Here is a 12,715-nt window from a genome sequence, read left to right on the forward strand (position 1 = left end):
CTGGTTTCAGCACCTCATGTAGCCCAGGCTGGTTTCAGCACCTCATGTAGCCCAGGCTGGTTTCAGCACCTCATGTAGCCCAGGCTGGTTTCAGCTCGCTGTGGTTGAGAATGACCCTCATGCTTCTGGTCCTCCTACCTCTGTTCCCAAGTTTGGGGACTATAGGGGAACCTCACCACAGGGGCCTGGAAGTTTTTTCTCAATGCAGGGTTTGGCCAAGTTGCCCACACTGACCCTGAATACACTCTAGCTCAGGCACCATGTGACCTTCCTGCCTCAGCCTTCCAAGTAGCCTAGGTCAGCTAGGCCCCAACCTCAGGGACGACATGGGGTTGGGGACAGATGAGGCCTGGTTTCAGAGACTCCACCTGGGCGGAAGACCAGGACAGCTTTCGGGAATCAGCTAGAAGGCTCTAGAAGCTGAGCTTTCCTGGCCGAGGGGAGAGAAAGCTGGGGAAGAAACCATCACAGTGTCTTCCTGAACCTCCCTTTCTTGACCTTCTAGGGAAAGAAGAAGAGCCTGTCAGTCCTGGAGGGCTTGGGCTTCCGTGTGGGCCAGGCTCTGGGTGAGAGGTGAGAGCCAGCTCCACCTGCCTGGGAGGGTGGGCAGACCTGATGTTGGGGTTTCAGCTGGAAGACCTAGGGTGGGGAACATTTCGTGGGCTCACACATGTACCAGATGGCCTGGCTCCATCAACATCCTCCTCCAGGCTGCCCCGGGAGACACTGGCCTTTAGAGAGGAGCTGGATGCCCTCAAGTTCCTCTGCAAAGATCTGTGGGCAGCCATGTTCCAAAAGCACATGGATGGACTCCGAACCAACCACCAGGTGGGTGTGTGAGCTGGCCTGGCTCCAAGTTGGGGGCAGTGGAAACCCCACAAGGAAACCTCCCAGTGGGCCCACTGGGGACTTGGGAAGCAAGAACCATAGATTCTCCATAATCATCTACACCTTCTCCTTGGAGCCCCAAAGGGAAGCCAGGGCTGCAGTCGGGTGGCAGGGCTATTTCTGCAACTTCAACCTGCCTGTCAGGAGTGAGCTAGCTAGTGGCCTCAACATGATGATTCTTGTCCCAGGCTTGTGGTAGTCCCCATCGAACGCCCACATTGTGCCCATTCCCTGCCACTGTTTCATGGGCCAGGGCTTCAGCTTCCAGCACTCCTGCCAGACAGCGACTGCTTCCTACGAAGCCACGTGTCCAGCAGGGTGCCCAGGCCCCCAGCAGCGCCGAAGGATTGGGTGCTGGGGTCCTTGGGTCTGTTCCTTGGGTCTTCTCTCCCTTCTGTCAGCGCCCAGCCTCACCAGGCTCTTTCCTGTCGCCAGGGGACCTACGTGCTACAGGACAACAGCTTCCCCCTCTTCATCACCATGGGCTCGGGGTCACAGTATCTAGAGGAAGCTCCCAAGGTACTGGGGAATATAGGAAATGCCCATCTGCCCACCCCCTGCCTGGTGTCCCCTCCTCCCACAGTGGTCTGTGTCCCCCATCCTAGTTCCTGGCCTTCACCTGCGGCCTCCTGTGCGGCGCCCTCCATACGCTGGGCTTCCAGAGCCTAGTCACCGCCTCTGTGGCTGCCCTGCCTGCCTGTAAGTCACTCGGGAGCCCTCAAATGTGGTGTAGGCTTTGGGGCTTCCCCATCCCTGGTCCCTCAGTGTTGGGAAAGGGAACCAGAGTACCAAACCACATCTGACAGGGAATTTGAGGCCCAGAGACAGCTAACATGAACATACCCATATGCCCGGCCTGCCACCTGGGGCCTCTAAGGAAGTGTAGCAGTGGGGCATCTTAGGCCACCTGGCCAGGTTCCCTGGTGACCTCGAAGTGTGGAAACCTACTGCCCACCTGCTGTCATCTTAACCCACAGGGCACTGCTGGGCCTGAGTCCCGCTCCTCACCATTGTGAGGACCTAGGATGAATGAGCAGACAGGAGCTCAGGCCAGCCCTCCTACCTCCTACAAGTTCAGTCACCTATCCCTAGGCTCCCTCTTGGTCTGGGATTTGGGCCAGTTGGGTGGGGGCAGTCCCCTATAACCCACTTACTCCAGGGCTCCCCAGCCTGCTGACAGGCTTCCTGTCCCAGCCCCAGTTAAAAGTGGCGTGGCTTTTCCCATCCAGGTAAGTTCCAGGTGGTGATCCAGAAGTACTGAGGACCCCAGTCTACGAGACGGTGGGACTGTGGCCCTGTCTCAGCAGTCACCTCTGCAGGTGGTCTTGAAGCTGGAGCTCACAGGCTCTGAGTTCATCATGTGCTTCAGATGAGGGAATGGAAGGAGCCGGAGGGCCCCAAGGGGCAGGACGGTCTCATGACTTCAGAATGGGCACTGGTGTCCCCTCCTCCCATCACCCACATGACAAGTGTTCAATAAAGGTTCTTTACACAGACCTGTGCAGTGACTGTCACAAGTCCCTCTGCTCCCAACCCCACCCTGAACACCTGGTCCAGCTCACCAGCTCTGCCAATGAACACGTCTGGAGCCGCCTTCGGCCCTGCGGGACATGGTGCACGCAGCTGCACCCTGCCACCTTCTTCTGGTTGTACTTGTAGCATCTGAGGCTGCACTTGGACCTGAGCCTGGGCTCTGCTGCCCACTGCTGTGTGGGTAGGTACCCAGGCCCAGGGGAAGGAACAAGGGCCAATGGTTCTTTATTAGTTTTTAATTATGTGTATGTCTGCCGGATCCAGTCCGCTGCAGGGGCAGTATGCACTAATTACTGAGCTTTCAATCGCTCCAATCCCCAACCCCCAGACAAGGTCTCTCTGGACTGGACAGGACAGATGGTTCAGAGGCTAAAAGTCCTTGTTGCTTTCGTGGGGAGCCTGGGATTTGATTCCCAGAGCCCACACAGTGGTTTGCAACCATCTATAACTCCACTTCCATAGGATGTGAAACGCACTGTTCTGACAACTGTGGGCACCAGGTACCCACACATAAAAGCAAGCAAAACAAGTCATACAATAAGATAACAAGACAAGGTAACTCAGGTTGACCTTGAACTCATGAGTGGTCCTCCTGCCTCAGCCTCCCAAGCAAAGTCTGATAAGTATCACCAGGCTCAGCTGGGTCCCTGTGCTTGGGGCATCCACCTCTAGAGAGGTCCAGATGTCCCCTGTGTTCCCTGGCCTGTCCCTGGCTCCAGTTCCCTACAACTAAACTCTTAGTACCACAGGTTGCATACATGACCCCCTGCCTGGTAGGCCCCACCCTAGTCCCCTCTCTAGGTCCAGCAGCCTTGAATTTCGGCCCTTTCCTTGCTACGCAGCCTAGCGGGCAGGACTGGCACTCCACGTTCCCTCTCGATACATCTCTGCCTCCCAGGTGGGCCAGGGGACAGTCCCCAAACAAGGGGCTTGAAGGACAGCTGGCAGAAAAGTGGGAAGAAAGTAGCCTGTCCTCGACAGCAGGAGGAAGCATGGCCACCCAAGCCCCCACTCATGCAGGGAAAGAATGTCACAGTATGGGGCGCCCTTTTCCCAGCACCACCCTGGCCTGACCAAGCACAGGGCAGAACCCTGGAAGTCGGCACTTCCTTTCAGTTCCCCACTCTGTGTGGTCCGGGGCAAGGAAGGGGCTTTGTGTCTCTAGGCCTCAGGTTTCTCATCTGTGAAGTGGGCACGACTTCTGTGGGCTGTGATGATAAAGGGGCTACCGAGTGCCCAGGTTCAGGAGCCGCTCTCCGTGTGTGCTGTTGCCAGGGGAGCCGCGCCTGGTAAATGGGTCAGCTGTGCTAGCCCTAAGGGCCAGCCCCGGGCTGGATGGACTCATCCCTTTGACAACCTCAAGAAACAGGTGCCAATCTGGCCTATTCATCAATGAGGAAGCCGAGGCCCAGAGAGATGAAGTCACTGACCCACGGTCACACAGCTGTGCCACAGACTGGTGGAATTCTTTCTGCCTCCTCCCTCCCAGCAGAAGTGCGCAGAAACCTGGTGGGAGGATTGCTCTCCACCCCTTCCTGGGTTCATCCAGTCTGAGGTACCCAGTACTAGAGAGCATCAGGCCAGGCGCCTGCTCAAAGGGCGGGGACACACGCCGGAGAACCGGCCGAGCGAGCGGGCGCCACTGGGCTCCAGCCAGGCCTGCGTGCGGCCACGGCAGGGAGCTGGGGCCGCGGGGCCACCACCAGGTAGGTACTGGGAGCCCTGACTGGGAAGGGGGGGCATGAGGTGGTGGGCTGAACGGCTGGTCTGATCCCCAACCCTCATTACCCAGGTTCCTTTGCCCTGGGCAGACAGTATCTTCCCCAGCTCATCTCTGACTCCTCTGAACCTCTCAACACTCTGTGCGCTCCCACCCCAATGCCTGAGTCTCCTCAGAAGGAACCAGACGTCCCTTTTCTTCATCCCCGTGTTTAGCTCCCACATTTATTTACTTATGCTTGTTTTGTTTTGTGAGAGGTCTCGCTATGTAGCTCTTCCTGACCTCAAACTCAGAGATCCCCCTGCCTCTGTTTCCTGAGTGCTGGGATTAAATGTGTGCTACCATGCCGGGCAATTCTCTACTCTTGGATTTTAGAAATTTTCTGGCTCTGCTTGGTGGCTCCCCAGACCAGGCTGCATCAGCCTCCTATAGCACCCCCCCCCCCCGGCATGCCCCAAGCTCTGTACTCCCTACCTGGCCACACAGTAACCCCTCGTCATCTGGCTATTGGCTTTCCTTCTTGGGGCCATGCCAGCTTCTCACTTCAGTGCCCACTCCAGTGACCCAGGGAAGCCCCCCGCCCCCAAACCTGAACTGTGTCTCTTGCCTGTCCAAGGTCACTAGGAGTCATCTTGGGGCCAGGGGCCCCACCAAGCTGATCACTGACCCTTCCATCTAGGACCCGGCCACTGACGTCACAGCCCGCCATGCAGAAGAACTGCAATGTCCACTTCACCAAAAGTGGCCGGACCCCCAATGAGCAATACTTTTTGGATCCTGACTCGGGGCACCAAAAAGGTACGAGTTCAGTCTTGAGGGGGTGGAGCTGCGGCAAGAGAGGTGGGTGGGGTGGGTGGGTGGGTGAGTGCTGAATTTATGTGCACCCGCAGAAACAGGCTCCAGGGAGTAAAGCCACAAGAGCCAATGGTTGTGGCACATGCCTGTAGTCCCGGCATTTTCCAGGCTGAGGCAGGAGGATTGTTGCAAGTTCCAAGCTAGCCTGGGCTACAAAGTGAGTCTGGTCTTACTGAAAAGAGCTGAGACAGGGTCTCACTCTAAAGCCCAAGCTAGCCTTGACCTCCTCGGCTCAAACACGGCTCCTACCCCAGCCTCCCGCGAATCTGACATCAGGCATCCACGGCCATGCTTGGCTCTTGTGGAACCCCAAAGGCTGGAGTGTTCACTGTGGGAGGAGGGGGAGCAGGGAACTCCCTTCTGAAAGTCTCCAGGAGGTGGGGGACGACTTCCAGAGGAATCATAGGTGGGAGGAGGGGAAGCCCCCCCCCCCGTTGAGTGTGTCTGAGGGAGTGGCTCAGGCTCCCACAAGGACCAAGGGGAGCGGGAGAGGAGCAATGACCTCCTACTAAAGCTGTCACAGACTGCCGGGGTCTGACAGCTCAGGCCCATCTGCCTTCTCAGCCCCTGGCCTGTCCCTTCTCCTTGCCACCTCCCTTTACTCCAGCCACTTCCTAGTAGATCCTCAGCCATCCTCACCCTAAGACCCCCTAGGGATGCAGGAAGTTAGTCTCAGGATTTGGGGTGCCATGATGCACGAATGTCTGGTAGGGTAGTGTCCTCTCTCCGTCTCTCTGGGAAGCACGGACCCTGTGTGTCCTGTGTCTGACCTCATCTGGGCCCTTCTTGCACCTCTCACTCCTGGAGCCTCTGGGGCTCCCACGGATGCTCCAGTCCAGCCTTACCAAATAGCACAACCTGGTTCAAACCAGTGTCGTCAGGGGGGCCGGGACCCAGTCCCATCACCTCCACTTCCTTCCTTCCAGGATGCTGTCGTCAGTGGTACCAGGACCTGGTGGCCACTCACGCCCACGGGCCCTGTCAGCTGTCCCCCAAGGCTCACTGGCAGCAGGCCTACCGCAGCCACCGGGGTGGCAGCAGCTGTCGCAGGTGTCCCCAGCCCCTCATTCTACAGAAACAGCAGCGGCAGCAGCAGCAGCGACAACCCCCACCCCTCCCTCCCAGCCCGCTGAGGCAGCGGCACTGTCCAGTTCGCAGGGCCCAGAAGGGGTCACCTGCAATCGCCGCTGCCCGCATAGGACCAGCCAGCGCCCCCCAGCCTGCCACCTCATCACCCACAGCAGTATCAGCCATGGCCAGCAGCGGCCCAGCCCTGCCCTCTGCAGCCGGTGCCCTCCTGGAGCCCAGCGAGCCCACCGAGGCGCGGCCTCTGCCTGCGCCCCCAGCCTGTGGCTCCTTCACCTCCTATGGCGCCGGTGCTCAGCCCAGGCCTTCCTTTTGGGGCTGTGTCCCCATCTGCCTCGCTTCTGCTCCCTGGCTAGTGGTGCCTTGGGCCTGTCCTCACTCTACACACACTGTGATCCCTGTCAGGAGAGGGTTTATCCCAACCCCTTGGTCTCTTCCGCAACTGCTGGGGACCCTGATTTCTGGGCCAGGCCCGTGCCTCTGCCCTGTCCCTCGGCTGGTGCCCTGCCTCTGCTTTCTCTTTTCTTAGCCCTCCCTCCATGGCTCACAAGGCCAGAGAGGCCGTGCGGTAGGAGGTGATGAGGACCTGGGGCAGCATTTTGGTCAGCTGTGGTGTTGGGGGGGGGCACAGATCGAGAGTGAAGGTTAAGGAAGATGTGGGGAGTGCATGGAGGAGGGGAGAACACTCGGGGATGGGGGGCATGGTCACCTGGTGCAGTGGGCCACAGGAAGACGCTCAGTGAGGAGGTGACAGTCACATTGAGGACAAATAAGACAGGCAGGAAAGGGGAACCTGGCTTGGAATGGGGCCATCGTTAGGGCAGGGTCATAGTAGGCACTGAGGTGGCCTGCTCCAGGGACAGTCAAGGTGAGACAGGCACATAGGCTTGGGGTGTCCCTCAGAGAAGGGGACACTGGGAGGAGGCAGCTACAGAGTCCATCAGGAGGAGGGAGGGGCTGGCTCATGACCCAGGTTTGGGGTGGCGATAGCAAAGGTGGGGACGCACAGCTGTTTCAGGACTGAAAGCAGAGCAACAGGAATGAGTGGGCACTCGTGGCAAGGTTGGGCATGTACAACCTTGCCATGGCGCCCGGGGCCGGGAAGTCCATTTCACGCTCAGGAAAAGGAGGCTTAGTAAGGTGAGGCCACCCATCGATTAGGTATGGCTGAGGACGAGGTCCACCCAGGCCACTGTCACCTCAGCTCACCTAAGCTCCTCCTGGCTCTGCTACCAGGCACAGCCACACCCGGCAGCCCACTGCACTGACTTCCACGATTGGGGTCTAAGAAGTAACGCTCAGGGGGACAGGGTGCCCCTGCAGAGGGGACTTTGTGGTTCTTGTGCACAGGGCTTCCAGGATGAGGAACTTGTGTTCTGAATTGTTGTTAGACTGGGTCAGCCTCCTTCCCCTCTTTACTCCCCAGGGTCTTTGTCACAGAATGGACAAATGGCTCACAGGCCTCGCCCAGTTCCTAAGTCCCTGTGACGCTTTTGGGGGGGTGTGAGAGTACTGTAGCCTCTGCGGGCCTTGTGCCCCAAGAAAGGTCGAGAACCACAGGCTGAGCAGGCCTACTGATCTAGGGCCAAGAAGTCCAGATTCTGCAAATCTCTGGGTCAGGACTGGGCAGAGCCTAGAAGGGGCACAGATGCCCTTCCATGGAGGGGCGGGACCTGAATCACCTTGGGGATTCAGGGAGGAGAATGCTGGTGGCAGAGCAGAGCTGGCTGAAGGCATGGAGGGCACAAGGGATGAGGGAGGGTGGCATCTAAGCAGCCTCATTGACTCAGTTTCCCTCTCCCACCTCTAGACATCCTGACGGAGGATGATGTCTACTGCAGCTGTCTGGCTAAAACCCTGTGTCACGTGCCTGTCCCTGTGACCGTGGGTTTCTATGCTCCCTTTGGCTGCCGTCTTCACATGATGCTGGACAAGATCATGAGTGAGTGTCTGCTTGTATCGAGGGCAGGTGGGGGTGGGGGCAGGAAACACGGTCCCTGGTCCCTTTCTTGTAGGGCAGGTGGGGGTGGGGGTGGGGGTGGGGGCAGGAAACACGGTCCCTGGTCCCTTTCTTGCTCTCCAAGTCCCAGCCTCTCCCTGTCCCCTTCTTCCCCACCTTCTTCTTCTACTCTGAAGAACCTTCTTGAAATATACTCTGTCCCTTCCCCACTCCTGCTCAAGAACACTCCTTGCTCCCTAGTGCCCTAAGGAGAAAGCCTGAGCTTTTCACTAAGGCTGCAAGCCACACCCCTGCTTTTGATGCAAGCCCTGCACTCTGGTGGGGGTTGGGGGTGTCCCCAAGACCCCAAGCACACAGATGTACGCTGAAGACGCCAGCAGAAAGTTAGCCAGCTGTTGGACACAGCCTTTGCCACGCTATGTCATGGCTGCAGTTCAGCTCCTGCTGGCCCTGCATTGCTCCAAGCGTGCAGCGAGAGAGGAGATGAGGACCCAGAAAAGGGTGCTCTGAGTTCCAGCCCTGGGCTAGGTCGTGGGCGAGGCGACAGTCCGGTTCACTTATCACATCCTGTCCCAGAGGACTCAACACCCATTGTTCAGATGCTGCCAGCACCTCCTTGGTGCTTGGGGGATGGAGGGATGGCCCTGCCCTCTCTGAGAGACACACGCATCTGTCCTCAGTAACACCAAGAGTGGATTCCTGACCCAGTCTGATCATGGTAGGCTCCCTGGAGGAGGGACAGTCAGCCAGAGAAAGATGCAGGCTGTGTTCCCGCTGCCTTGTCTGGTCTGTCACTAACTCATTCATTCATAATCCATTCATTCATCTTGTTTCATTCATTCGTTTATCCATCCATTCATCTCCTTGTATCTGGGCATGCCATTCATTTGTCCACCTATCCATCCATTCCCCGTTAGTATGGGGAATGGATGGATGGGACTTCCAGGCTGCCTCACCTTCTTGCCTGGTCCCAGTTCTTTCCACCTCTGTCCCATCCTCTCTCCAGGGAGGTCCCTACTTCTGTCCTCGACCTCTCAGTCTCTCTCTCCAGGCCTCCCACCTCCACCTAAGTGCTCTTGGGCCCAGCCCCTCCCTGACATCTCCACTAACGTCTTAACGTCTTCCCTCCCCTCCCCCAGCGTTGATGCAGCAGGAGGCCGCGCAGCGCGAGAGCGAGGAGCTGCAGCGCGTGCAGTGGCGACCGCGGCGCGTGCGCGGCTGGGGCGTCCCGCAGCTGTTGTGGTTCCTGGTGTTTCTGCAGCCGGTGATCACGGAGCTGCACCTGAGGCGCAGGAACGTGCGCTTCCTGTTCATCCGCTTTAGCGCCTGGCAGTACGCAGGCACCGACAAGCTGTGGGCGGGGCTGGTGACCACGTTGTGCGAGGGCATACGCCACCACTACGGCGCGCTGCCCTTTAGCGTGTACTCGGTGCTGGGCAACAAGCCAGGTGGCCCACGCGAGGGCCTCTGCCAACGCGAGTGGCACTGCCGACGCCGCGTGTGCTTGGCACTGCTGGCGCTGCTGGCCGCGCTGTGCCTGGGCGTGGGGCTGCTGTACCTGTCGCTGGGGGGCCATGCACCGGGCCACTCGGGTCGTGGCGTGCTTAAGGCTCTGGGAGGCGCAGCCACCACGCTGTCGGGCTCGGGGCTGCTCATGGCCGTGTACTCCGTGGGCAAGCACCTGTTCGTGAGCCAGCGCAAAAAGATCGAGCGTCTGGTGTCGCGTGAGAAGTTCGGCAGCCAGCTGGGCTTCATGTGCGAGGTGAAGAAGGAGGTGGAGCTGCTCACCGACTTCCTGTGCTTCCTGGAGATCTACCAGCGACGCCGGCTGCGAGTGGTCCTGGAGGTCACGGGGCTGGACACGTGCTACCCGGAGCGCGTGGTGGGCGTGCTGAACGCCATCAACACGCTGCTGTCCGACAGCCACGCACCCTTCATCTTCATTCTGGTGGTGGACCCCAGCATCCTGGCCGCGTGCCTGGAGAGCGCGGGCAACATGAAGGGCACGGCAGACAACGGCTACCTGTTCCTCAACCGCACAGTCACGCTGCCCTTCTCCGTGCCAGTCATGGGCCGTCGCACCAAGCTGCAATTCCTGCACGATGCGGTGCGCAGCCGCGACGATCTGCTGTTCCGGGAGCTGACACGCAAGCTGCAGCCGCAGAGCCAAGGCTCGGGCGCCGGCGAGGGAACTCAGCTGCTGGCGGTGGAGACGCAGGCAGACGGGGAGCGCACGCAGGGTCGCGTGGACGCGGAGGCTGCGCGGCGCATCCAGGAGGCGCTCTGCTGCCTGCACGACGAACACGACTGCTTGTACGAGTACGTACCCGACAACGTGGTGTCCATGCGGCGCATCGTCAACACTGTGCCCATCACCGTCCGCCTCTTGCAGCAGCAACAGCACCAGCAGCCGGACCGCGTGGGACCCACCCCGCGCCACGCTGTGGCTTGGGTGGTGCTCGCCAACCAGTGGCCTTGTCGCCTCAGCTGGGTACTGCAATGCCTGGAGGACCGGCAGCAGGCGGGGGGCGCGCCCGAGGGCCGCGCACGTCTCTGGGACGTCTTCTGCGACAACAGTCGCGAGCTGCACACCATGACCAAGGCCTTGCAGAATGTGCTGGACCTGGATGGCGACCCCGAGCTTTTTGAGCGCTTTCTGGGCACTGATTTCCCATTCACCGTGGCCGAGGCACAGAGTTTGCTGCGCTGTACGGTCAACCTGGACCATTCCATCCGCCGCCGCATGGGCCTCATCAGGGCTGTCAGCGCGCTCAAACCGCCCAGCCCGCCCAAGTCCCCATCCCGGGATGATCCCCAGGCCAGTCACCGAGTCAATAACACCGCAGGGACATCCCAGGTGGCCCATGGATCAGGACACAGTAGAGAGGCACATTACCCTGGGGACCGGACCAGCAAGCCAAGGCCGATGGCCTAAAAGTCCTTGAATTTCAGGGGTGTAGAGGCTGCTTGGGTTTGGAATGGTGAATACCAGCAGCCACGGGTGGCAGCAACATCCCACCTGCCCTGATGAGAGTGTGAAGGCAGGGCTAGGCTCAAGACCAAAGGGGTTTGGGATGGCATACACCCTAGTGACTTTGGAAGCCAAAGGGCGGTGGGTAGTAGCTTCCTGGAGTAGGCTGTTACCGCACCAGTGTCTGAGCCAACAGAGGGGCCAGTGAGGAACACAGGAGTCGAAAAGGCAATAAAGGAAACTGTGGAAAGCCAGGGCTGGCCTTCATGTCATGGATTTCTGGCTAGGTGAGGATGCCACCTGCCCCAACCAACTTCCTGCTCAGGGAGCCAGGCCTCTGAACTGCATCCTAGCAACTGATGTTGGCATCCCAGGTGGTAGGAGGCTTGCGGGGGTGGTGGGTGAGGCTGCGGGGGCAGGGGAGATGAAGGGCAGACGCCAAGTTGACTCAGGCAAAGGGGAGCACCCAGGCCTCAGGGGATCCTAGGCCTTTGTTCCCCACACCCTATCCTGCCCTCTGTGGGCAGAGCAGGAACTGACATTTCCCAGGGCGGTGCCTGTGACCTCACCAGGTGGCTCCACCCCTCAGCATGTTGGCTAAATAGACCTCAGCCAGATGGGTGTGTGGACTGCCTTCCCCAGATAGGCAGGTAACTGTCCAAGAGGAACTATTAAGGATATGCCTGTTTTACGAGTCACGCCGGGGCCACTGGCTGGGGCTGGTTACTGACTGTGATGCCACATCACCAGTAGGGAAGTTGAGGAACAGAGATTGAGACATGAGGGGAATACAGAATCAGAGAGCAAAGCCAGGTGGGACTTTCCTTTCCTGCTAGCATGATCAGAGACCAGGGATGAGTGTCACTCCTGTGGGTGGCTCCTGAGTCCTCAGTGGTCAAACATGCTACACTCAGGCTGGGGTCCCTCATCCACTATAGTGTGGAGAGAACTCAGCCCTGAATTACATAGACACCTGCGGTCAAATGGATAACTTTGTTTTGTGGTGCTAAGGATTTATGAGACCCTCCTGCCTGATAGACAAGCATTCTCCTACTGAGCCACACCCCAGCCCCTCACTGGGGGTTCTAGGCAGGGGCTCTACCACTGAGCCACACCCCAGCCCCTCACTGGGGGATTCTAGACAGGGGCTCTACCACTGAGCCACACCCCAGCCCCTCACTGGGGGATTCTAGGCAGGGGCTCTACCACTGAGCTACAACCCCTGGGGGCTCTAGGTAGGGGCTTACTGATGATTTACACTCCTGACCAATCAGTGACTTTTGAGCCAGGACCCTGAAGACTAAGAGGACAGTACCCCTCACCCAGGAACCAAAAGTTCACCCACTCTCAGGCTGTGTGGTTTATTGGTTGTTGGTATTGGCTTCACATCCCTTAGGTCTCGGGCTAAGCCAGTCCACCCCTGACCTCCTTGGCCTCTCACAATTACAGGCTGAGTGAACACAAGTCGGAGGGTCCCTGTAACTGTTAGGAAATGTGTCTTTCAGCCTTGTTGTGGCTAAGCTCATGTTTGGAGTTTCACAGTGCTGGACATAGTGGCACAAACCTTTCCTTCTCCCAGAACTCCAGAAGCAGAGGCAGGCAAATCTTTGAGAGGTCCAAGTCGTCCAGGGCTGCATAGTGAGACCCTCTCTAAAAAATAAATTAACTAAAAACCTATGTTTTAGAAAATGGCTCTGCTAGC

General features: G+C 58.7%; 2 protein-coding genes across 3 annotated transcripts in view; both read left to right on the plus strand.

The window, feature by feature from the left end:
• The window catches only part of Trappc6a (trafficking protein particle complex 6A), an 8,199-nt gene extending 5,821 nt beyond the window's left edge, over nt 1–2,378 (plus strand). For both annotated transcript variants that reach the window (XM_005370295.2, XM_013354853.2), the window contains exons 2-6: nt 506–573; nt 711–828; nt 1,324–1,407; nt 1,494–1,587; nt 2,118–2,378. In XM_005370295.2, the coding sequence (XP_005370352.1) occupies nt 506–573; nt 711–828; nt 1,324–1,407; nt 1,494–1,587; nt 2,118–2,149 (396 nt within the window). In that variant the 3' untranslated portion in view covers nt 2,150–2,378. The remainder of the gene's footprint in view (nt 1–505; nt 574–710; nt 829–1,323; nt 1,408–1,493; nt 1,588–2,117) is intronic.
• A 2,235-nt stretch (nt 2,379–4,613) lies between these two features.
• Nkpd1 (NTPase KAP family P-loop domain containing 1) lies at nt 4,614–11,317 on the plus strand. The gene is made up of 4 exons (XM_005370296.2): nt 4,614–4,939; nt 5,923–6,372; nt 7,893–8,024; nt 9,182–11,317. Exons 1-4 carry the CDS (start codon nt 4,849–4,851, stop codon nt 10,975–10,977), a joined length of 2,469 nt encoding a protein of 822 aa, XP_005370353.1. The 5' UTR covers nt 4,614–4,848; the 3' UTR covers nt 10,978–11,317.
• Nucleotides 11,318–12,715: the final 1,398 nt, after the last annotated feature.

The sequence above is a fragment of the Microtus ochrogaster genome, unplaced genomic scaffold (assembly GCF_000317375.1).
Source record: "Microtus ochrogaster isolate Prairie Vole_2 unplaced genomic scaffold, MicOch1.0 UNK74, whole genome shotgun sequence".
NCBI classification, from domain to species: Eukaryota; Metazoa; Chordata; class Mammalia; order Rodentia; family Cricetidae; genus Microtus; species Microtus ochrogaster.

Bases quoted from the DNA above. Each gene is read 5' to 3' on its own strand.
- Nkpd1 (XM_005370296.2), top strand. From the start codon at position 4,849: ATGCAGAAGAACTGCAATGTCCACTTCACCAAAAGTGGCCGGACCCCC. The intron at 6,373-7,892 runs GTGCTCAGCCCA...TCCCACCTCTAG, and splicing joins CTTCACCTCCTATGGCGCCG to ACATCCTGACGGAGGATGAT. The intron at 8,025-9,181 runs GTGAGTGTCTGC...CCCCTCCCCCAG, and splicing joins GATGCTGGACAAGATCATGA to CGTTGATGCAGCAGGAGGCC.